This window comes from Mytilus edulis, chromosome 5 (assembly GCF_963676685.1).
Source record: "Mytilus edulis chromosome 5, xbMytEdul2.2, whole genome shotgun sequence".
NCBI lineage: Eukaryota > Metazoa > Mollusca > Bivalvia > Mytilida > Mytilidae > Mytilus > Mytilus edulis.
Window position 1 is genome coordinate 8,248,305 of NC_092348.1, and position 24,204 is coordinate 8,272,508.

The following is a 24,204-nucleotide window of genomic DNA, read 5'->3' on the forward strand; positions in this document are numbered from 1 at the left end:
GTCTAGCATGGCACTAATGTTACAGTTATCACTCACTATGGATACCATCGTATTACTCATGACATGTAAAAATCTATTGTCGAGATAAAATATCTACTACGAAAGACGGTCGGACTGTGAATACAACAAATACAAAATGCCGACAAAGATATCTGTTCAGCGTTTAAATGAACACAATGTAAAATCACAAAAATGCTGAACCCGCGAAAAATTCAAAACGGAGAGTCCCTAATCAGATGGCAAAATCAAAAGATGAAACACATCAAACGGATAACAAATGCTGGTTTCAAAACAGAACTTATAGTTATAGAAAAGTAAGAGTATAATTATGTTCGTATCCAATGCCTGCGTCTATACTTTAACGGTTATACATGTACAATCAAACAAAGGCAACAGTAGTTTGCGATAATAATATTCGTAAACCATTTTGTTTACATACAAAACCAAACTATCCTCAAAATTGTCCATTAGAATTTGATATTTAGCTGTCAGTGGTTATAAATCTAGTTTCAACAATCTGTCCAGTTATGATGCTATATGTTGTTATTAGATATAGGAAGATGTGGTATGGGTGCCAATGAGACAACTCTCCATCCAAATAACAATTTAAAAAAATAAAACCATTATAGGTCAATATGCATTGTTTATAATTTTGTTATTGATTAAAAAGCTCATGGGGATTAGTAGTAAAGTTAAATCTTATGATATGGAAATGAGAGCTTATGATTTTGCATTTTCTAAGCTTCAGATAAACAGCAGTCTTTAAATAGTGCTTCTTTAGAATACTTCCTGCATCCAACCTCTCCGGCCCAAGTCGATTCGTCCCACGTCGATCCGACCCCAATAAAAAATGTATTTATAAGGAATAAAAATAAAGATATATATTAATTGTAATTCATAAATGTTTCTGATTTTTTTTTATTATAATGTAAAAGGTGTACGGTGTACGGTAAAAAAAAAAAGGCCTTTGAAAAATATTTTCTTTAGATGAGCATACAAAAAGGGTTCTGATCTTCTATCTACAATATACTAGAAGTAAAAAAAAATATGAAAGTTTCACCTTAGTGAAAGATGATGATGTCGGAATCGTTATATTTTTGTGTTTCGCCAACTTGAAATGTCTATGATTGTCTATGTAATGAAATAACTCAAGTGATATTTGCATGGATGGCACGGTTAACTATTCGATACATGGGTGTAAAATAGCAACTTCATTCCTCTTGTGTTTGTGTTACTTCCACTTTTTATCAAAATGTGGGATCTGTTTATTGATTTGTGCACAACCCGAAGACTAAATCTCCAGCCCGAGGTAGATAAATTGACTTTAAATGCACAATGCATACTGCTATTACAAAAATTTCATGCTACTACAATCAACGGTTCAAGGTACTCAGATTAATTATCTTTAATATATTTTTTCCGGAATGGTTACTATTTTCGCGGAAAAGTAAGGTATTTATTTCCGGAAACGTAGACTTTTTTTTTTGCGGAAACATAGACTTTTTTTTTGCGGAAACGTAAAACGCCGACTGTGATCCAATACGTCTTTTATCTTGTGTTATAACAAATAGCAACATACACAACGGTACAGGCCGATCCCCAAGCTGATACATACAAATTTTGTTTTTCTTTTAAGTTCTTAAAATTCTCAAATTGAGAAATGTTGTTTGATTTGCCTAGTCCTTTCTATAAAAGAGAAGACAGAATGCGTTTGTTTTTATATCACAATGGCTTTTCCTTGTGTGTTATGGGACCAACATGTGCATTTAGTGTCATTGGTTTGTTATTTTCTTGCAATAAAGAATAATGGATACTCATATTACTTTTTTTTTTATCTACACACAACTATTCAAAGTATTGTCAATTTTAAGAAAAATAAATTGACTATATTCGATATTACAAAAGAAAAACAAGTGTAACATGTGTTATAGAAGCCTCTGATGTTACCTGAAAAAAATACAATTAATTATTATTATATAAACACCAAACACCAAACAAAAGATCAAACTACAAAGACCTTGTTGATAACGTAACTTTAATTAATCAGGATTTGATTGAATTAAGTGATTACGATTGGCATTACCTTAGTTCACAATCATCAGACAATTATTGAATAAATAAACCAATTATAGACTAATGATTTGGTTAAACAAGAAATTAATGATGAGTTAAATTTTTACGGTTTCATTGGACTGTAAATATTTATTTAGCTACTCTGTGTGAGAAGTAAATAAAATAAAAATCGCCATGACATTCAAAGTCAACTTTGAAAATATCTTCACATTTTAAAATATCATTGGAGCTGCTGTACAAATAGACACAATAACTATAGTTCAAAGCCAATAACAAGTAATAAAAAAAATCATGCATCTAAGACTAAACTAACACTCAGTTTCGTATCAATTTAAAATAGTTCTTTAACTGGTACTTCAATACTTCGCTTACCTGTTGTGATCCATCATCGACACTTTTGCAAATTCCGTTTATACAGTTCAAATTTGTCACAAATTCCTCCATATAGTGAATATAGTTTATTCATATTTTATTATGGGGCCGGATCGACTTGGGATTTACATATAATTATGTTAGTATTTATTCGTTATATATGGATTAACCAATTAGGCAAAACATGTGTCTGATCCAATTTGAATCATTGATCAAATAAAATAATCTTAAAATAAAAAGTAATTAAGTGACTTCACATGTTCACCTTATTTTTTATCTTTGTTTCTTAATTCAAACTAGAAACGAATACAGCTTTTCCTTACTATTATATAATTCAGATGATAAGGTTTTCAGCACAGCAGATCAGGATTTTAAAAATGTTTCATAAAAGATCACCATAAGAACTTTTTTAATTTTACACCATGGTAAAAAAACAAGAGTTATCTTGGTATTGTTATGGGTGGTCCGAATTGCACGACGCGTTTTCATAATTCCTTATACTGTTGATTCAACCAAGAGACCTAATACTAACAGGTCAATCTTCCATCGTATCGTATAACAACCTTGAAATGTCAACAGCATTTTAAATGTGACACATTTTAAAAGATAAAACTAATATCCTGATTTATGCAAACCATTTGTTTTTATTAACTATATACGTATTGTATTGAACTTTATACTAACCTTATCTTTGTTTTTGATTTTTATCCATCTCTACTTGCATTTACACTATGGCCACAATTGATTTTTTCAATTTATGACAATTATTTGTTTTTGTATAACTGGTAATACTCGGAAGAACACCAGTTTGTACTGGATCAAGCTGCAAAACTGTTTGTAACCTTGAAGCAGTGAATTCATGCACGTGGTTCACATGACCAAGACATAACTTTGAGTCTATTGTCATTATTTTCCCCTTTTGAACTACGTGGTTTTATGGTAGGGTTATACATAGAACCCAGGGGATAACACATATAAAGATATAATCATGTCGACAGGATTTTAAAATGATTCTTTTTGAAAGAATTTGAGAACTTTTTCATAAACATTTGGACCTTGTCGATATACCGCTTTCAATACAGTTTAAATGAACTTTTAATAAAGAGTCTAAAATAACTTTTTTTCTGATCAATAACAGTATCATTGCCCTTTACATGTTACATTTTACATCGTTCAATGCATTTGAATGGGAGCATATAGCTGGTTAGCTTTTACTCTGGGTTGGAAAACCCCTATTTGAAATGTCTGGATCCGCTGGATATAAATATTTCTGTTTAAAGATAGGTATATTTCTTTTTTTAGATACGCATAAGTTAAATGTTATCAACACCCAGATATTCCGAGGACAGAGTACTCATGATTGTAATGTTTGTAGTACACGGTCAAGGTAAAGTTCTAATCGCATGACTTTCGGTGTGTTATGTAATACAAAAGGTAAACGACCTAAGTTTAAACAAATACTGTTTACATTATTGTGAACATTGTGCTTGAACTATCTTTCATTTGTTAAAATTTTCTTGTTATATATGCACGGTTAATATTTTTAAGTAATTGCGGTCCTGTTATACGAAGCAAAATGCATTCAATAAAATAGAGGTCATATGGGAAAATAATGTGTCAATTTTCAGTGGCGGATCCAGGAATTTTCATAAGTAGGGGCCCACTGACTGACCTAAGAGGGGGCCCGCTTCAGTTACGCTTCAGTGATTCCTTATATAAGCAACCAATTTTTTTCCAAAAAAAGGGGGGGGCGCCCCCCCCCCCCTAAATCCGCCTCTGATTTTTCAGTGATATGTTCATTTAATTAATAATTTCCTCGTCTCACTTAGCAATGTCGTGTCCTCCTTATAAATCTCGTAGATGTAAAATTGTAGGAGTAAAGAATATTTATGAATGATAACAACTGTCGACAACATTTATGAAAAAAGTAAATACCAAAAATACCGAACTCCAAAGAAAAGTAAAAACGGAATGTCCCTTATTAAATGGCTAGATCAATATTGTATACCTGTTTAAGAGAGAATGTCCCTTATTAAATGGCTAGAGCAATATTGTATACCTGTTCAAGAGAACTTTATAAAATCTGGGTTTTAATGAGCTAAATACTAAATTCCTGTTGTAACTTTTTCGTATTGTCAGGCATTATGTTTGTCAACATTTTACACCTCGCTATCGCTCTGTTCAGATATTGATAAATATATATTGCCTACCATGTTAAGTTGAACATAAGGTGTCAGACCACCAATTAAAAATCCCTATCTGTTCAACGAAATTTTGCAATTTTCACAGCTTTCTAAATATTTTACCCTAAGTTTAACTTCATAGAAACCAGGTATATCCTTAATTGTACATGTATCAGCTTTCTACATGCCAATTTTCACCATACCTTTAAAGCCTTCTAACAAAATAACTGACCTTCAAACGGAGGTACTCAACAAAAAAAAACCTGGTTTTCTGGAAATCTAAAATTAGTATACTATGGAGCGCATTAATCCTCAATTTTAAATGCAAACTCATAGACAAGTAAATGTTGGCTCAAAATGATCTAGATATATTTATCTTTCACCAAAAGTTTCATTTCTGCAAATTTGTTGTTTAGTTTAAGTAAACAAGGACATCAAAAGCACTATTTTGTGTCAGAGTAGGGCTACTTTCACATACGTTCTAAATTGAAGGGAGTAATTGGTGGTCTGGCACCATAAACCATGGGAAGAAAAAGGAAATACTTATATCAGTTCCAACCGATTGATCATGTGCGTTCCTGGTGAAGGGTTTTCAGGAAACACATATTATGGCCACGGAATCATATCATTTACAACTAAATTGGAACGTGTTCCTAAAATCAAAATTTTTATGAAAGATGATTTAGCATATCACGGATTCTTTATATTGCAAACGTGTGCCAATCTATATTTGTTAAAGCACGTTCTGTTCCTTGTTTAGATCATATTGATGTTGATATTTATGATACATGTTTTTGTATAACATTGATTCCATTAGAATTGATTGATTGCACGATCATCACTAATTATGGCAAGCCGTTCTCGTCAAAACTATATTTAAACCATTTTTCGAAAAATTTACACACTGAGAATTACAACAGAGCACACTGAGATTTAAAAACTTCAAAACGCACACTGAGAATTGAAAACTACACACTGAGAATTAAAAATTACACACTGAGATTTCATAAAGACGCACTGAGATTACAAAAATGAAAAACACACACTGAGAATTGAAAATTACACACTGAGAATTGAAAATTACACACTGAGATTTCAAAAAGACACACTGAGAATAAATAAACTGAAAACACACACTGAGAATTTGAAATTACACACTGAGAATTTAAAATTACACACTGAGAATTTAAAATTACACACTGAGATTTGTGCGCACTTTTTATGCGCACATATCTAATTAGCATACTTAATCTGAATCTATTACAAGCTTAATACAACAAGGGGACAGAACTCGTTAGTTCTTCGATTTGGTTCCAAATTATTAATAAAAAAAACTTTAGAAATACAAGAACAAGAAAATTACCCACTTACTCTTATTACAAAATAACAATCTGCAAAAGAATGCAGTGACATGTTTACTCAAGTGTCTATCATAGCATATATATTTTTGAAATCTCAGTGTGTAATTAACAATTCTCAGTGTGTGTTTTTCAATTTATTTTATCTCAGTGTGTCTTTTTAAAATCTCAGTGTGTAATTTTTAATTCTCAGTGTGTGTTTTTCATTTTTTTAAATCTCAGTGTGTAATTTCGATTTCTCAGTGTGTTATTTTGAGGTTTTTGAATCTCAGTGTGTATTTTTTTTCGAAAAAAGGGTTTAAACATAGTTTTGACGAGGACGGTTTGCCATAACTAATCATTTAGCCTGTACTCTTAATCATCAACTTTAACAGTATCAATTCTTCTGCATCTAACGCGCATTTTAATAATGTAATTATTGTAATGTTCGATGCCACAATATTAGAAAATTAGAGAGTTATCAAAAATAATGATTATAAACCAAAAGCACAAAGTATAGCAAAAGCTCGTAATTTCCCCAAAAGATGTAACCGCAACTTTTGTTAACATGGTTAATACAATATCCGTATTTTTTTGCCGATATACTGGCTTCTGGACTCCTCGGAAGCTAACAGGGTAAGCTATTGGGACAGATTCGGTCGTTTGTTTACCTTGCGAAAGATACAAATCGAATTAGAATCGGATTGAAAACGGGATAATCGGGACAAATTTCGGCTGGGAACAGCGGAATAATGAGCTTCCGGAGCAATATCTTATTGTTGTCTGATTCAATGAATATGTTTACAAATTTTAATTAAAATTTGAATTTCCAGCAACTATTCACAGGATTTTTTTTCAGACTTTTGACAACTTTAATCAGGGATGGATCTGTCGATGGTTTGTAGTAAAAATCGTGAATCCGTGACCCTGGCTTAAAGGACACGTACCGGTTTATTATAAACTATAGTTTTTGTTGTCAGTACTGAATTCAATCTCATTAATGACAATGTCGCTTTATTTAAATACCGGTAATAAATGAATTTTTCTCGTCTTGAGTGGAGCAGTTTTTAGAAGGGCATAAGTTGTCATATTCGTGATTACCGATTTGAAATAAATTTTCATATTCAATTTATAACATGCTAAAATATAGAATATTTATTTCAAAAAGTTGAAAAGAAAGACTTAAAAATGCAAGGACTTGTTACAATATATCATGAACATTTTAGACTAGACGCCATCTAATTTACAATCACGGTAAACACAAGAAGACTGTCATGGTCCATTTACCCGATATAAACATTAATATCAATATAAATAGACTAGCAATCATGCGCAGTCGTAAAACTGCGATCTTTCGAGATCTGTTTGATTTAATTAAAAAAAATTAAGTAAAACTGATAACCAAAGTGTTACTTTTATCAATTGAACTTTTGAACTTTTTTTTATTCGAGCGTCACTGATGAGTCTTTTGTAGACGAAACGCGCATCAGGCGCAAATAAAAAAAATGTTCCTGGTATCTATGATCAGTTTATCAATCTCTTATTGAAGATTTGTTTGTGGGTCTTAGAATAGAATAGATATTACAAATAATTTAACAAAAAAACGTTTGTGTTTATCTTTTAAAACAAAAAAGTTATGTAATTCTTTCGAAAGGAAAAAAACGTCAACAAATCAGAATTTCGAACAAATATCTGAAATGTCGACCTCATTTTAAACAAAAAGTAGCACATGAAGGTATATTTTATATTACATATTTGATTTTAGCAGGTACAAAATAGCCTACATGCAAATTTTCATCAAAATTTCAATATGGGATCAAAACTGTATCGTAGGCCCTTAACAATACCACTCGAAACACAGCCAAAACAAACACGAAGTTTAAGAGCATTAAAACCCAAACATTCGACAAGTTATGGAAAATATGTTTAAGGCACTCTATGCATTAAGGGGGAAAACTTTGTTTGGCTTTATAAATATTTTGATATGAGCGTGACTGAGTCTTATGTAGACGAAATGCGCGTCTGGCGTACTAAACTATAATTCTGGTACCTTTGATAACTATTTTAAGTTAAAATAATTTCAGTTTTGTTAAAAATGCGCCTTGAAAACATGTTATGTTAAAACCAGTATTCACACGGAGAAATGGAAACCATCCTATAGTATAACCATATTTTTGATGAATATTATAAAAAAAACATTTACAATTTTTTGTTTTGATCTTTTATTGTCGTATACTTTTTATTTCAAAAATGCCGCATAGATTGCAAAAAAGTAAAATAACAAAAATGCCGAGCTCTGATGACAATTCAAAACGGAAAGTCCCTAATCAAATGGCAAAATCCAAAGCTCAAACACATCAAACAAATGAATAACAACTTTCATATTCCTGACTTGGTACAGGCATTTTCTTACGTAGAAAATGGTGTATTAAACCTGCTTTTAAGGCAAGCTAAAACTCTCACTTGTGTGACAGTCGTATAAAATTCAATCATAATGACCACGATATGTGAACAAAAACAAACAGACATAATAGTTAAAAATGCAAAAAAAGGGGTACAGTAGTCAACATTGTGTTATAATCTTTCAAATTACTAGAAAAACAAACAAATTTTTCAGCAAAGAAACACAAAAAGGTATATAGACAAAGCACATTAGCAAGAATGAAATAAAAAATAAAATAATGTATCATAGCACAATAAACAAAAATGACAGGAAAAACAAGTACCGAGCCACGTCAAATGGATATCACTAAAAATAGACTAAAGATTAAAAGTAATGTTCACCAAGACAAATAAAAAATACTATAACTCTTTCGTTAGATACTAAACAACGTCAGTACGCAGACTCTGTACTCTAAGACCATGGTAGATTATTTGTGAAGTTTGTACGAAATTTTTATCAACAAGGTCATGATACCTTCCGATGAACCTTTTTAGACAAAGAACGAGACGGTCTTTGACATACCCCTGGTTCGTCTTTGATAACTATCATCAACTTTCTGCTCAAACACTGGTGACGTTTTACAAAGTCTGAGTAGCATCTACAAGCTCTTCAATACTGAATAAGTTGAGAAACATATATCCCATATGCAAGTGAAGTTGGTATATTGCTACTATAAAGGTGGGGGAAATTGATAATTTCAAAATTAACATGAATTCGTTTGTCATAGATTCTGGTATTGAGATGGCCGTGAATGTTAAATTCGAAGTATAAATCTAAAAATGTGGCAGAGGAAGCATTGTTTTATAAAGATCTATACATTCTTATCTAAAATTGTATTAACCAATTAATGTTCGTTTTTTTATATTATCTAATTGGCTACAGTTCTGAAATATCCCGGGAATCAACAATTGTAATTCTTAAGCCTAAAACAAGAAAATAACATATAAATTGTATGCGTCTGAAGCGCTATTCTGGGTTAAGCTTTCTTAAGAAACACTGAAAGCCGAATATTTGTAAGCCCAGGATGTATAATAACCGATACATGTGAAGAAATTTATAACCAATAAATACCTACAAAGAAATAGTCTTTGATAGTCTACCAGCAGATGTATCGACTCAGTGCTGTACAAATGGGGAGGGGGGTAGGACAAGTTATTAATTTCATGTGTTTTTCAATTTCTTTTTTGTATTTTATTTATCCGGTTTAAAATCCACCACAAAACACGATGTACTTAGAAATGGATAAGATATAGACAGATTATCATGATTCGCGTTTCGCTCTTGAACATTATCAAAAGTTTGCATTGGGGTTCCGAGATGTTTCATTGAGTCGCAGAAGTTAATAACGATTAAATAACTGTTTTAGTTAAATACTATTGTTACCATTCGATTTTTTTAACTTATCAAAGTATATCACTGACCTGTCATGGTTGTACGTTTGCTTTTTATCAAAGTTTCCTTGGGTACATATTATATGTCGAACCCATTTTTTTCACTCTGATTTGCATGCTCTTAGTGGATCATATTAAGTACTTTGTTAATATCATTATCCTACAACTCGGTTTAGCCTTGAATAATTCATGTAATGCACGTGATAACTAATGTACAGTCCATATTTGATGACTATACATCTTTACAAATTAATATCTACAACCCATCTTTAATGAGAAGGTTAGTTACTGCAGATTGATTATCACGAAATAAACTTGTAAACCATTATAGTTAATTACATGTGCAAATTATTTCCACATCAAAGGTTTTAACTTGAGAAATCTTCTAGGACTTTTCTACCTCAGGAATAAATTATCTAAGGTGTATTTGGCAAAATTCTTACGAATTTTTGGTCCTCAATGCTCTTCAACTTCGTACTTTTTTGGTCTTTTAACCTTTTTTATTCGAGCGTCACTAATAAGTCTTTTGTAGACGAAACGCAAATCAAAAATTTCAATCCAGTTATCTATGATGAGTTAGATTTCGAAAGGTTATAAAAAACGACTCTAAACCTCAAAAACTACAAATCTGGTAATAGATCAGAAACAGATTGATTGTTTGTCCTTTTTATGCTTGATATCCGTTTTGATCAAGGCAGTTAACCTGCTTCAATATACGTTCATATAACTTTAATTATGTAAATGTCTGTACTAGGCATACTTTCGGCAACAGTAGCAACAATTATGTCAGTGTCATCAGCGCCGTCTTTGGAAAGACGACTGAGTAATTATCACCCAAAACCGTTTTTGATATCAACGAGAGGAGAAAGATACAAAGAGGATATTTAAACTAATGATATTTCATAGTGCTTGGGTTGCTGATTTTATATACTTGTGGGTCTGGTTGATAATAAATCTATCTGTTAAAACCTAATGAAAAAACAGAGAGGATTGCAAAGGAGCAATACAAACCTGTATGTTGAAAACAGACAAATAACAAAAGATGAACACACACAACCCAGGTTTAATCCACCATTTTCTGCATTAGAAAAATGTCTGTAACAAGTCAGGAATATGACAGTTGTTATTCATTCGTTTGATGTGTTTGAGCTTTTGATTTTGCCATTTGGTTAGGGACTTTCCGTTTTGAATTTTACACAAGAAATTACAATATACGAAATAAAAGCATTTAGTCAGTTATACCTCTCTAAAAATAGAAGCAACATGACCATCATCACTGATCTATTCCCGAGGTCAGATTAACAACTGACACACGGTCAATATCAAAGTTTGGATTGTTACGTAGTGTTATAGCACTGATAAAATGACGTACATGTTTAACCTCACGATTGCCTATGACAAGTTATGCAGTGTTACCCTACATTTCATATCTGTATATATATCTTTATAGGTTAACATTGCAAATTGATATGTTGTTGCAATTTGCCGATGGCATTCATGAAATAAACCTCATATGTTACAACATTTGTTAATTTTGAATGTATTTATTGTTCGACTACTCAATTTCAAGTGGACTTTTTGAAGAGAAAAGTGGTTAGGTTTTAGTCGTTTTTTGGGCGGATCAACTAAATTATTTTGATGATGTGATGTTAGACCATATTTTTTTCTTATAAACTACTGTCGACTACGTAAATGCAAATTTAACAAGGTTTTAATTACATACCGTTTGAAGTAATTTTGAAAGTCATCATTTACAATAAAACGATATGTGGGTGTCTACAATCTGGATCAACCATTTATTATAATTTATCTCTTTCACATCTGCTAAAACCCTTTCACAATTGCTTGACAAAAATCTCTGTATCTCTATTAACTTCAGTTGTAAATTCTGAAGTTGAGTAGATCGCGAAGAATGTTGGTAAAAACATGGTTTATATGTCGGTTGTCTTTTCCAGTTTCATTTATTTTTAGGTTATGCCGAACATTTACAAAAAAATAATATTTTTGATATTATACAATGAATTTTAATGCTACACATCTAAAACTTTTTTTATCAAAATTATTTTTTTATCAAATGTTTATCAAAATTGAATTATGAACATCTACAACTGTCATTGAACATTTTTCCATTATAAATTATTGTATTGTGCCTTGTACCGATTAAGATTGCCAAAACGGTAACAACTGGCATGCAAATAATGCATATTTTTCTCGCTACCGCTCAAAATTCTTATTATTCAAACTGTGTTTTTTTGTCCGTATGTCGCTACTGGCAAATCACATTGTTTGAAAAAAGTATTTTAACCACACCTCACCTCATTATGTCTGTCCCAGGTAAAGAGCCTGTATGTCGATGGTTGTTGTTGGTACATATTTGATTTTTTCGAAAATTGTTCTGTTTTGCATGTTACTGTAAGTTTTCTAGTTTGAATAGTTTCGCATTTTTCATGTTGGGACCTTTTGAAGCTGTCTATACGATATTGGGTTTTCTCATTGTTGAAGTCTCTATTGTTACCTATTTTTGCATATTTCATTTATTTTAACTTTGGTGGATAATGTATAGTTGCCTTATTTACCATCTCCATATTTGGTTTGGTTCCTATAATAGTCATGCGTTTGATAGGGGACTTATTATTTTTAAAATATGACATATGACATACCACGAATTCTGACTACTATGATAGCATAAATTTGGAATGTGTTTAGCCAGCTATAGATCACACTAGTGTTTGTATTTTCAACATACGGATTGTTTTTATTTATTTATCAATTTTAATAAGAAAATAATTAAACAGTATCAGTAAACTTAAAACATAAGAAAAAAATTACCACTTATAGTCGAATTTAATGATAAGAGTATAAACTATGAAGATAACAACTTATAAGTTCCCAAAATTCCCTTGGAATTATTTGCAAAAATTTCTTCAACAATAGATGTGTTAATTGAGTTCACCTAACATTATCACTAAGAACTAAACCGCAGTTTTAAATAGTTATAAATGTGCATGTGTGGTATTTTATTTCATTCATTTATTCGCTTTTGTGCTTTTTTGTTGTTTTTTTAATTGCCTTTAATTTTTGTTACTGTTGTGTTGACCTTGTTGAATCTTGTTAAACTTCTATGTTTTTTTCTATATTTATCTTGATCTCTGTTCTAGTGTAATCGACTTTTGAGTTCTAGATAAATCTGATTAAAACCAGATCTACAAAGTAAATAGTTATGGGATGAATATGAAAGTATAGTTATAACCAGATAATGAAAATGTGGGTTATAAACTCAATGCGATAAAGGAATTATAGAATGGACAGGTTTCAATACATAAATGTCAAGCTATAGCAAATAACCCAAAATCTATATTTGTAAATAAGGATCAATACTGTATTAAATATTCTTGAAGAAGTCTGGACAATAAGCAAATAAGATATGGGTTCCTCAGGTACTAAAGTCCTTCGCTAGTCTTTCACTAAAGTGCTTTCTTTAGAATAGATGTTGATGTCCCGTATATGAAACATCAGACATGATATCTTTATATTCCTCCCACATTGTCATATTCTTAGAACCAAAACTCTCATATTGTAATTCGTCTTTATGAATATAAATGGCCATTGCACAAAAATTAAAATAGATAGATTAAAATCATTTGACATTGTTATCGGGCCTTTGCAACAAGTTTGTGTAATCATTATCCAAGCTTTGGATAACAAAAAATTTAGATTTACTGCTTGAGTTTTGACTGATATATACATTCAGAAGTATCTAAATCCTTTGACAGAAGATTACCGATGGGCAATCAAGACATGTAAGTTGGCGACACAGGAAAGGAAAACGATCATAATTTCAGTGCACATTCAGTATATCTGTCCTATAATAGGGGCAGTATGATTATTACCACTGAATTATTGCCGAGGTCAGATTACAAACTGACACACGGTCAATGTCAAACCTTGGAAGTGTTATGTAATAATAAAGGACAAAACGACGTACACTTGATATTTAAACTTCTATTATCTTAATAGTTCATTTGAATGAACAAATTAATACGATTTTAATTTAAACAATAATTACTAATTCTTTTCACAGATAGATTATTTTTGTTTGATTTTCAATGTATTTAAATTGGCGTGTGAAGGATAGGTAACTCTAAAATAGTACTCTACCAAATATCAATAAACTCCCGTTTTACACTAAAATGGATGATATGGGGTTTTTTGCGGGATAAGTTATATTATTATAGTGATGTGACGTAAGAAAATATTTTTAATATCAACTACTGTCAATTATTTGCATTTCTAACGTAGTTTGTGCAAATAAACGAAACAATAATGTGATCATCTTTAAAAGCAATTTTCAACAATCTACAATTTGAATCATCCCCCGCAATGTTGTTTGGGTTTTTTTAATTGCTGAAAGTTCACTGTTTACAAACAGTTTGCGAAATGTTATTTCTATAAATGGCAATTAAAGTGTTCAAAATATGAAATTTGACATATCACGAATTATGTAATTAATGTATTCTACTTTGATGACATACATGTGGAATGTGTTGTGCCATATACAGACACTGGTCGATAGAAATAAACAGAGGGAAAACATTCGAATCGTTTTATACCAATCGAGGTTTATTTATTATGTAATAAATTCAAGCAAAGAAATGATATAAAGCATAAGACACTTATCACTTATAGTCGAATATATCAGTATAATAATTTAATATCTAATAAAATAACATCTTATATATTAATCCGATATATTCGATCGGAATTTTTGTAAAGTTTTCCCTCACTAGCGATGTTTTGACGGACATACAAAATAACACATCAACAATTATCAAAACGTAAAAAGAGATGGCGTAGTCGAAAACAAAACGCAGTTTACTAGTATTGTTACACATGAGTGTGTGAGTCTGTCATTTTCAAATTGTATCATTTATTTAATGACTTAATAACTGCTTTGTTTGTTGTGGTGTTGTTATGTTGTTTTTGCCGCTTTGCTCGGGGTTTTTTCATGTTTTTGTTGTTCTTGCTGAATTATTTTTTCTAATCTTGTTTTCTTTCTATATTTATCCTGGTCACATGGTCTTTTGAAGGTAATCGACATTTGTGGTCTAGAAAAAACTGATTAAAACCAGATCTTTTATGTGTCGCATTATAAAAACAGTAACGGAAAATAAGTATAGTGAATAAATGGTTATTAGAATTATATGTCAATGAAATAGCCAAACAACTGGAACCTTAATGGGTCTGCAACAATTACTGCCTACAAGGAAGTGTAAGCAGTTTTTTCCGTGTAAGCAGTAAGTGTTTCAACTGGTCAAGTTGAAATCATTCCTTCGTAAATTTTACAGACGCAATCACGAGTTGGTTGACCGTTACGGAATATCCATTTCACAGATGATAGTGGATATGTTTCTAATGTCGTAACTACAATCCCGTTCCTTTTCACGAATGTGACCTAACGAGTAAGACTATTTATCGGGTTTGTTATAACATGAGCAACACGACAGGTGCTACAAGTGGAGCAGATTCTGCCATTCCGGTACACCCAAGATCACCCCCAGTTTTTGGTTGAGTTCGTGTTATTTAGTCTTTGATTTTCTATGTTGTGTCTTGTGTACTATTGTTTGTCTGTGTGCTTTTTTCCTAAAAAAAAAAATAGCCATGGCGTTGTCAGTTTATTTTTTATGTATGCGTTTGAGTGTCCCTCTGGTATCTTTTGTCCCTCATTGAAAAGTTTCAATACCACATGACAAGTCCAAATCTGGACAGGTTAATCTTAAACTTGCTATAATACTTCATATTGAAAGAAGTCTAGAAATAAACAATTAACGTACGTTTGGCTAAAATTGATTGCAAACACTTTATTTGAACTTTGGTGGAAAGTTGTGTAATTGACAATCATGCCACACATTCCTTCTTTCAATTCATATATAAATAACCACAAGCACAAATGAGGCTCATGCTTTATTCGGGTTAATAACATTGATGTTACAGATTATGCATTTCGACAATAATTGTCTCTTCAATGATGCTCGCGGCATCATAACCGAATTTAAACTTTAAATTTGATCAAACCAAAAGAAACTATCGTATAATCATATCTCGACAGGGAATCAGAACTTTGCAATGGGAGATATGTTCCTTAACTTTTAAAAGAATCAAAATTTATAACAGAACATTTCAATTATACAAACAGTCCATCAACAGAGGTTTCGATAAAAGTGATTTTCTTAGAATAAATTCCAGTCACGAATATGAAACATCGGTTAATTCATCTTCATATGTTTCATAACTTTATCATATGTTAAGCATAATAACCTAAGAAAAATAATTCGCATTTTCGTTTTATAAGTGGCTAATTATCCTTGTCTTTGGTTAAAGAAAAATTATGAACAAAACTGAAACAAAACATAACATTAAATAAAACAATCCTTACATACCTTTAAATCATTGTTATACCAAACATAACTATCACAACACGGGTTGCACGTAATAAGCTTTGAAATGAACTTATACGCACCATCTTCCAGTTTCCAAGAACTTGAAAAGAGAATGTAAACTAGTAAGAAACTGATTAGTCGTGTTGCACAGGGGTTGCAATGAACAGATTTGTCAGAAACCAACAAATAGAAACAAACATGAACGTCTGTCAATAATTAACATTTGAAAAAAGACAGCTGGCCAGCAAACTAACACTGAACAGGTAAAAAAGATGCCACTTACAAACCAGGATAACATAACAGAAAAAGAAAATACCCGTATCTCACAAATAGGATCAGCACAGATTGAATAATGTTTACAAATAGCAAAACAGCAAGTCACAAATCATTATATAGCCAAGGGATTTACAAGTTGTTGTTTTTTTAAGAAGGAAACGACTTTTTATTATTTATATAATAATAACGTTAGAACGACCGTCAGGTTAATGACAATAATAAGCCAATAAAAAGAGTAAAGCTGGCCGATAACCAGTGTTTAACATTACAAAGCATAGAATAAAATTGAGAATAGAAATGGGGAATGTGCCAAAGAGACAACAACCCGACCATAGAAAAAACAACAGTAGAAGGTCACCAACAGGTCTTCAATGTAGCGAAAAATTCCCGCACCCGGAGGCGTCCTTCAGCTGGCCCCTAAACAAATATATACTAGTTCAGTGATAATGAACGTCATACTAATTTCCAAATTGTACACAAGAAACTAAAATTAAAAATAATACAAAACTAACAAAGGCCAGAGGCTCCTGACTTGGGACAGGCGCAAAAATGAGGCGGGGTTAAACATGTTTGTGAGATCTCAATCCTCCCCCTATACCTCAGCCAATGTAGAAAAGTAAACGCATAACAATACGCACATTAAAATTCAGTTTAAGAGAAGTCCGAGTCTGATGTCAGAAGATGTAACCAAAGAAAATAAACAAAATGATAATAATACATAAATAACAACAGACTACTAGCAGTTAACTGACATGCCAGCTCCAGACTTCAATAAAACTGACTGAAGTATGCAATGGTTACAGCAAGTGAATTATTCAGTTTCAAAGGTTAAAGTAAGGACGCGTCCAAGATAAAAGTAAGTATGATAATAATGAATAATTATAATGATCTGAATTAACCCCAAAATCTGAAATAACCACTTAGTAGTAAATTCGTAAATCTGTGTCACAGCCTTATAAGTCTTAATGATGATTTGGTTACATATGATTGAATCAAAAGGAGCATGTACTTTCCCTTAAGATAACATTAAAGAATAATGCCAGGAATAGAACCTTACAAATAAAATACTGTGACAGTAATCAACGATCAAATGCAAGAACATATCAATCATTTATTATTACAGAGAAAATATTCCATCGAATAATAAGAAGTTTGGTGACTATGCTAACTGCATCTGTCACACAAATTTTGACGAACTTGACAGAAAGTATACCACAGATACAGCTAAGTGTGCCTCAAATCTTGACTTAAATTATGATTTAAGGTTCCAGGAAAAATTAAACTTAGCGATAAAATGAATAATTTCGGCTTTCTCTTTGTGAAATTTCTATTTTTATGGAGCAATATTCCAGCAGGATGCATTTGAGGTATATACATGTATCCCTTAGTTGACATAGTATTCAAATCTTGTTTCCTTTTATGACCCATAATATAAGGTAACTGCATAGAATAAAATTGAGAAAGGAAATGGATGCATTTAATCAAAGGTTTCTATAACGGTCAAGCTGAGGTCATCCCTTCGAAAGTTTTACGGGCACCATCATTATTTGGTTATGAATTATTTGTGTAACAGATGACGTCAGATATATAGTGCCTACAGTCCCTTCGTTTCTGACATAATTGCATCATATGTACTAGATTTCTTAGCTTGTTTTAATGAGGGTAACTCGACAGGTTTTTGTTGGTGATTGTAGTTACAATATAAGTAACATAACCTAGGTCAGGACCCTGATGTTTAAAAGTAGTTGTCCAATGTTGATGTGGTTCATAAGTGATTCTTGTTTTTTTACATAGATTAGACCATTGATTTTCCTGGTTGAAAAATTTGACACTAGTTATTTTTGGAAACCAAGGCTATAATTTGACCTATAATGGTTTATTTTTGAAAATTGTAACTTTGATGGAGAATTGTTTCATGGACACTCATAACACTTCTTCTTATATCTATCTTAATACTGGACATATTTTTACAATGAATATCTAATTTTCCAGGAAGATTAGACATACAGATAAAAATCATGTGTAACATTTCTTTTGGAACTCACTTTATTATAGGTTTTCCCCCTGTTGGTTTTTTCTTTAACATATAATACCTAGTATTCTTAGCTGTGTAATAATAACAAAACACTGAACAAAGGTACAAATATTTACTTTCATAAAATAAACAAGAACAAATACCTTTAACTTTTACATCTTTTCTTACAGAGACAAAACATTGAATTAAAAATAATTAACTTTAAGGATCTCCAACAAACTCATACTGTTTCACCATGTCAAATAATTCAATAAATTCAAACATTATTGTGATGTTTTTATTGATGCTGATGTACCACAGTTTGAGGTTTGCATTGATAAAAACTTGTGTTCATGATTTCAATAGTGATTTTCCTTCATAAATTTTTGCAAACAATTAATTAGATTGTGAATTTTTGTCTATGGTCAATGATTAACAAAAATAAATGCACACATTAATTTTTGAATTTACAGTCGTGAGCTTTCTTCAAGGAATAGAGATCACGAAAGCAATACTTTTAACAGAAGGGAAGAAAGTTTTAATTTTTTCGTTTGATTTTCAGAAGCATCAATGAACAAGCACCACTAAATTAGAGTAACTTTCATTGAAAGTTTAAGTTCTAATTTTTGATTTGATGATGTACATCTGAGTTAATATGATAAATAGATTTAAGTAATATAGGTTAGGTTTGGTCTCTTAACATAATGACAATATGACACATGTTTAAGTAAATAAGGAAGATACTATATAGACATGCAGAAAATATCTAACAAATATTATCTGCAGGTCACATTCTTTACGGATTTTTTTTGTATTTTATGATAAAAACAAATTATGAACATGGTGACAAAATATTTGGTAAAAGTAAAATTTATGATTAACAATAATTTTTTTAGAAATCATGATCATAACCAAATGTTTAAATTATAATTGTTCAAACATGAACGTCTCAGAAATTAAATGCAAATCATTATTAGTTTCTTCAAGAAACACTTCACATGAAATTTAATTTTATTACCTCAATTCTCTCTTTAACCAACCACTCATTCATTCAATAGTCGATGTGAAACACAACTATACCAGGTTATTCATCACACGATCATATCTATGCACAATGTTCTACAACACACATATCTTTCAGACACATACCCACACATTCCATTAAATATATTCTTCTATTAAAAATAAATACAGCAATTACATAAATAACCTAGTTACCTAGCTACTTTTATATCATTAAAATCTGAAGCCTGTAATCTAATCTAAATTTGTTTGTGCCTCGATGTTGCTCTTGCATTTAAATAATAGTCACCTGCGTAGAACTTTTTTTCAAGGAAACCATAATGATATTTGATATTCTATATCATACAACTGATTTCTTTTAAATATGCTTATATGATAACTGAATGCATTTCATATTACTTTGTAAATTAAATAAGTGTCAACCAAACATCCAAACCATTAAATTACAAGAACAAAAATGAAAATTAAATGTTTAAGCATGTGAAAATTTCTACTGTTAAGTGACTGTAAATACTTACATACATAGAATATTATCATGAATGCTTTATATTTTATAATGTATAAATCTTTATAACTAAAAAAGTTTAAAAAACTCTTTACACTTTGGATTTTTAAGCAAATTTTTAGGGATATTAAAGATGAATTACTGATACATTGTACGACAAAACCCCTGAAAGTCCATATTTTTTTTTAAATAGAAAGAAGATTTTGTGTATTGACATACATGTATCCAAATTCATTTTTAATGACATCATTTTGCTTTACTATATATATATCATTTAAAAACATTTTGTAGTTCAAAGTAGTCTAAAAAATAAACAATAACAACAGTAAACACCATAACTCACAGGTTAGAAATTTTAAAAGTCTCAGATATTGTAACTAGAAAATAATGGTTTCAGTAATGTACTGCACACACAACATACAAACATCAGGTACATACATGATATATCACAGCTTCCACAAATGTAGGATTAATATTTACAGTCAATGGGAATATCTCTTATCTATCATCATTCACATTTATAGGAATTCTGGTTAATATTGGTAAATGCAAATACCAAAAACAAAATGTCATCCTATACAATTGACTTTACTTTTTTGTATATGCTTAAATTAATGGAATTTAACTTATGAATTTATCATATCATACATCTCAAGTCTGATTCATTCTCTTTTATAACAATGAAACAAGAATTCCTCATAAGAATTCCTCATAATTTTTGAATTTACAGCAATTTCCAATTTATAAATTAAGAAACAAATCTCTGTAATACAAAAGATTACTGATTAACTTCTTTAAAGAATATTAATATAGCATTACAAATTTAAAACAAATGTACACAAAATGTAGGGTGTAAGGGAAAACAAATTTTAATATACTCTCATCAAAATCTACCTAATTTGTTTATAATTATGATACATGTAAGTCTTATTGGAATCACTTATTTTGATCGATAGACAACAATCGCAAGGCATTCCAAAATCACATTTCCCAATAAAAGGTAACATTCATGATTGCACTTGCTTTCCGTGAAAATGTCACAACGATACATAAATAAAAGCGGAATATAACTCATAACTTCAAAGTTGTGAAAACAAAATGTATTTAAAAGAATTGAAAGCTAACTTTTCTTTGTTTCCCCCTAATTTAATAGTTTGACACACTGATCTTAAAGAGATTAATTGTCCGATCAGAAGCCCAAATAAAATTGTCCAATCAACACCCAGCGGTGGCCCTCTTCTGATTAGCAATCCTCTTTGTAACTGTTAGCAGTAATTTTGTATTCTATTGTTTCTCTGTTTTTAACAAAAATACATCAGCTTATGAGCACCAATTGAAGAAAAGATCTACTTTCATAGGTATTATGCTTCCATCTTTGGCAAACACACATGTATATAATGCTGATTGCAATTAAAATAGATTATTTCAAGGTCCATCATATACTACTGATACTAAATCACTTATTACATAATCTAATTGACATAATACAATCCTCAACATCAAGTTTGGTATTTTAAATAAAAAATTTGAAAAGTTTCATTTTTTTTCAAATACAATAAAACTATGCAACAAATTCTTACCAAAAAATTACAACTTTTATCACATCAAGTAATTAGATATTCTATGATGCAATATTGCACTAAAATAGAAAATGAAAAATGTACTGTTATCATCCATTAATTTAAATGCCAATGGTTGGAAATTGTCAATTAAAATTACAATTGACCCTACAATGAACAAACAGCTCTAATATCATTGTTCCTCAGACTAGATATCAATGACTTTTCACCTATTTAACAAATTATTCCTCATTTCCTTGTGATTTTTATCTACAGTACCATGGCTACAGGTAAATACAATGACTTCTATTATTTTTCAGTTTGAATAGACTCCTTTTTTATTGGTAAATATTAAATTGCATTAAAGCGGTTTATGTAATTCTAATTCTATTATGCTGGGAAAGCATCATTCGACAGATCACATTATCTGATTTCTGAACTACACATAAACACCATACACAAGAAATCATCAGCACTTTTAAATTATACACCCTTACAATGTATAAAACCTTATAGATGTATCAGTCTTGTTGGTAATATAATCAATATACAACTTGGTGGTCGACATAAAAACACGTTATTGTGCTATGATGATGATTGCAAACTCGCAGTAGGGAGTTTAATTAACCTTCTTGAGTCATAGTTCACCAACCTCTGACCTACCAGATATCTGAAACAAAATATCAAAATTATTTAAAATTACTGTGTCCATCTAGTTTTATCTATTAATGGGTAATTTGCAGATATTTGAGTAAAATTTGCTGTATTTAAACAAAAAAATATAGAATCATTTAATTTTACATGAAAACAAAATTTCAACATCAGCACAAAATTATAAATGGTGTAAATAAAAAAGAATAAGTTATTTTTTATGATTAATGAATATGAAGTAGTGTTTTTTGTGTCTCATTTACTAGGAAAGCCATATCAGTGATTGAATTTATGTTAGCAGCTGTTTCTAAAAGACTTAAATTATCCTGTCTCCATTTTCCTTTAAACTGTGTCTGGTTGCATGAATTTGATAATGAACTTTTTTTTATGCCCCACCTACGATAGTAGAGGGGCATTATGTTTTCTGGTCTGTGCGTCCGTTCGTTCGTTCGTCCGTCTGTCCCGCTTCAGGTTAAAGTTTTTGGTCAAGGTAGTTTTTGATGAAGTTGAAGTCCAATCGACTTCAAACTTGGTACACATGTTCCCTATGATATGATCTTTCTAATTTTAATGCCAAATTAGAAATTTTACCCCAATTTCATGGTCCACTGAACATAGAAAATGATAGTGCGAGTGGGGCATTTGTGTACGGAGGACACATTCTTGTTTAAATATATATTTTTAATCTAACTTGAAAAAAAAAAAAAATTAGCACTTGCTTAGACTTGTTTTTAATTCACCATTTTGTAAGATTCGCATTCCCATTCCTACCTCAAATTTTTGCATAAAAACTGCAGCCATATTGTTTGATTAACAAGATAATCCTGAAAACATGGTTTTAAGGAGGTTTGCTTCTCAGTTTCAAAATAAATAGCTTTCCATAACACTAGTATATATTGATATGGGATAAATTAAGGAAGCAAAAAAGCAAAAAAAAATATATAGAGGTCAATGTGCTTTTTTTCGAGATATTAGCCATTAAAATTTTGGCAGGAAAATGTTTTCTCTTGATTATTCATAGCTTTATCATTGACAAGTTAAAGTTCTCAAAGACTATTAAAAAATAAATAAGATTTTATAAGATTTTTACAAATGGCTTATAATTATACATATAAGGATTTATCAAAAGAAATATGGGGGTCAATGGGTAATGGATAAAACCAGAGGATTTCGAAAATCTGACAAAAAATCTAAAACATAACAAGCAAACATCCTTAAGTATAAATTTTCCAACAACCCTGTATGATGATTAATGCCTAACTTATATCACTATGTACCTTAAACAAAATATCTGTCCTGCTGCAATACTCTAAAACTAGGTTAACTTTATGTGATCTATATTGTGTATGTTTAAAATAAGCCTTTCAAAATAATTCCAGTGCAGATGCACTTACTTGTCATTTTTAATATGTTCATACAATCTCCCGATCTGTCTAGTACTTACTTGTCATTCTTAATATGTTCATACAATCTCCTGAACTGCCTAGCTTGGAATACTCCAAATAACACAATAATTAAACAGGCCAACAGGCATGGGTAAATTCGTCTTAGTACTAAAACTTGTGCTTCATAACCAAAACCTGTAGAAATATATATAGCTCATTAAAAAAACTCCAGCATAAATATGGAGCAGACATTATTTTACATTTACATGTTATATGATGTTTTCAAACTATGGAAATCCTAACTTAATATTTCCATTTAGTTTTTGCTATGAAATTCTGGTCTTATTGGGAGTCACATAATTCCTTAAATTTCAATTTTTTGTTTTTATGGATTGTTGATCTGTTGAAAAGTTTTGATGTCATTTGGTTGTTCGTTATATTAAACAATCACCCACATATTAAAAATAACTAACTGATTTGAAGTAGAAATATTTTTTCCTCAAAATTCAACATTAACAAGAATGTGTCCTCAGTACACGAATGCCCCACTCGCAC

General features: G+C 30.8%; 2 protein-coding genes across 5 annotated transcripts in view; both read right to left on the reverse strand.

The window, feature by feature from the left end:
- The window catches only part of LOC139522872 (b(0,+)-type amino acid transporter 1-like), a 33,965-nt gene extending 24,015 nt beyond the window's left edge, over positions 1 to 9,950 (reverse strand). Inside the window, exon 1 of one of the 4 annotated variants that reach the window (XM_071316486.1) lies at positions 9,830 to 9,950. In XM_071316486.1, the coding sequence (XP_071172587.1) occupies positions 9,830 to 9,836 (7 nt within the window). In that variant the 5' untranslated portion in view covers positions 9,837 to 9,950. Of the gene's footprint in view, positions 1 to 3,129; positions 3,263 to 9,829 lie in introns of those variants that run through there. The other 3 variants (XM_071316489.1, XM_071316487.1, XM_071316488.1) reach the window with 3 other exon arrangements.
- An 8,695-nt stretch (positions 9,951 to 18,645) lies between these two features.
- LOC139522874 (E3 ubiquitin-protein ligase MARCHF6-like) overlaps positions 18,646 to 24,204 on the reverse strand; it is a 29,125-nt gene continuing 23,566 nt past the window's right edge. Inside the window, exons 24-26 of the mRNA XM_071316492.1 lie at positions 23,709 to 23,844; positions 20,812 to 22,283; positions 18,646 to 20,762 (exon numbers count right to left, since the gene is read on the reverse strand). Of these exons, the coding sequence (XP_071172593.1) occupies positions 22,199 to 22,283; positions 23,709 to 23,844 (221 nt within the window). The 3' untranslated portion in view covers positions 18,646 to 20,762; positions 20,812 to 22,198. The remainder of the gene's footprint in view (positions 20,763 to 20,811; positions 22,284 to 23,708; positions 23,845 to 24,204) is intronic.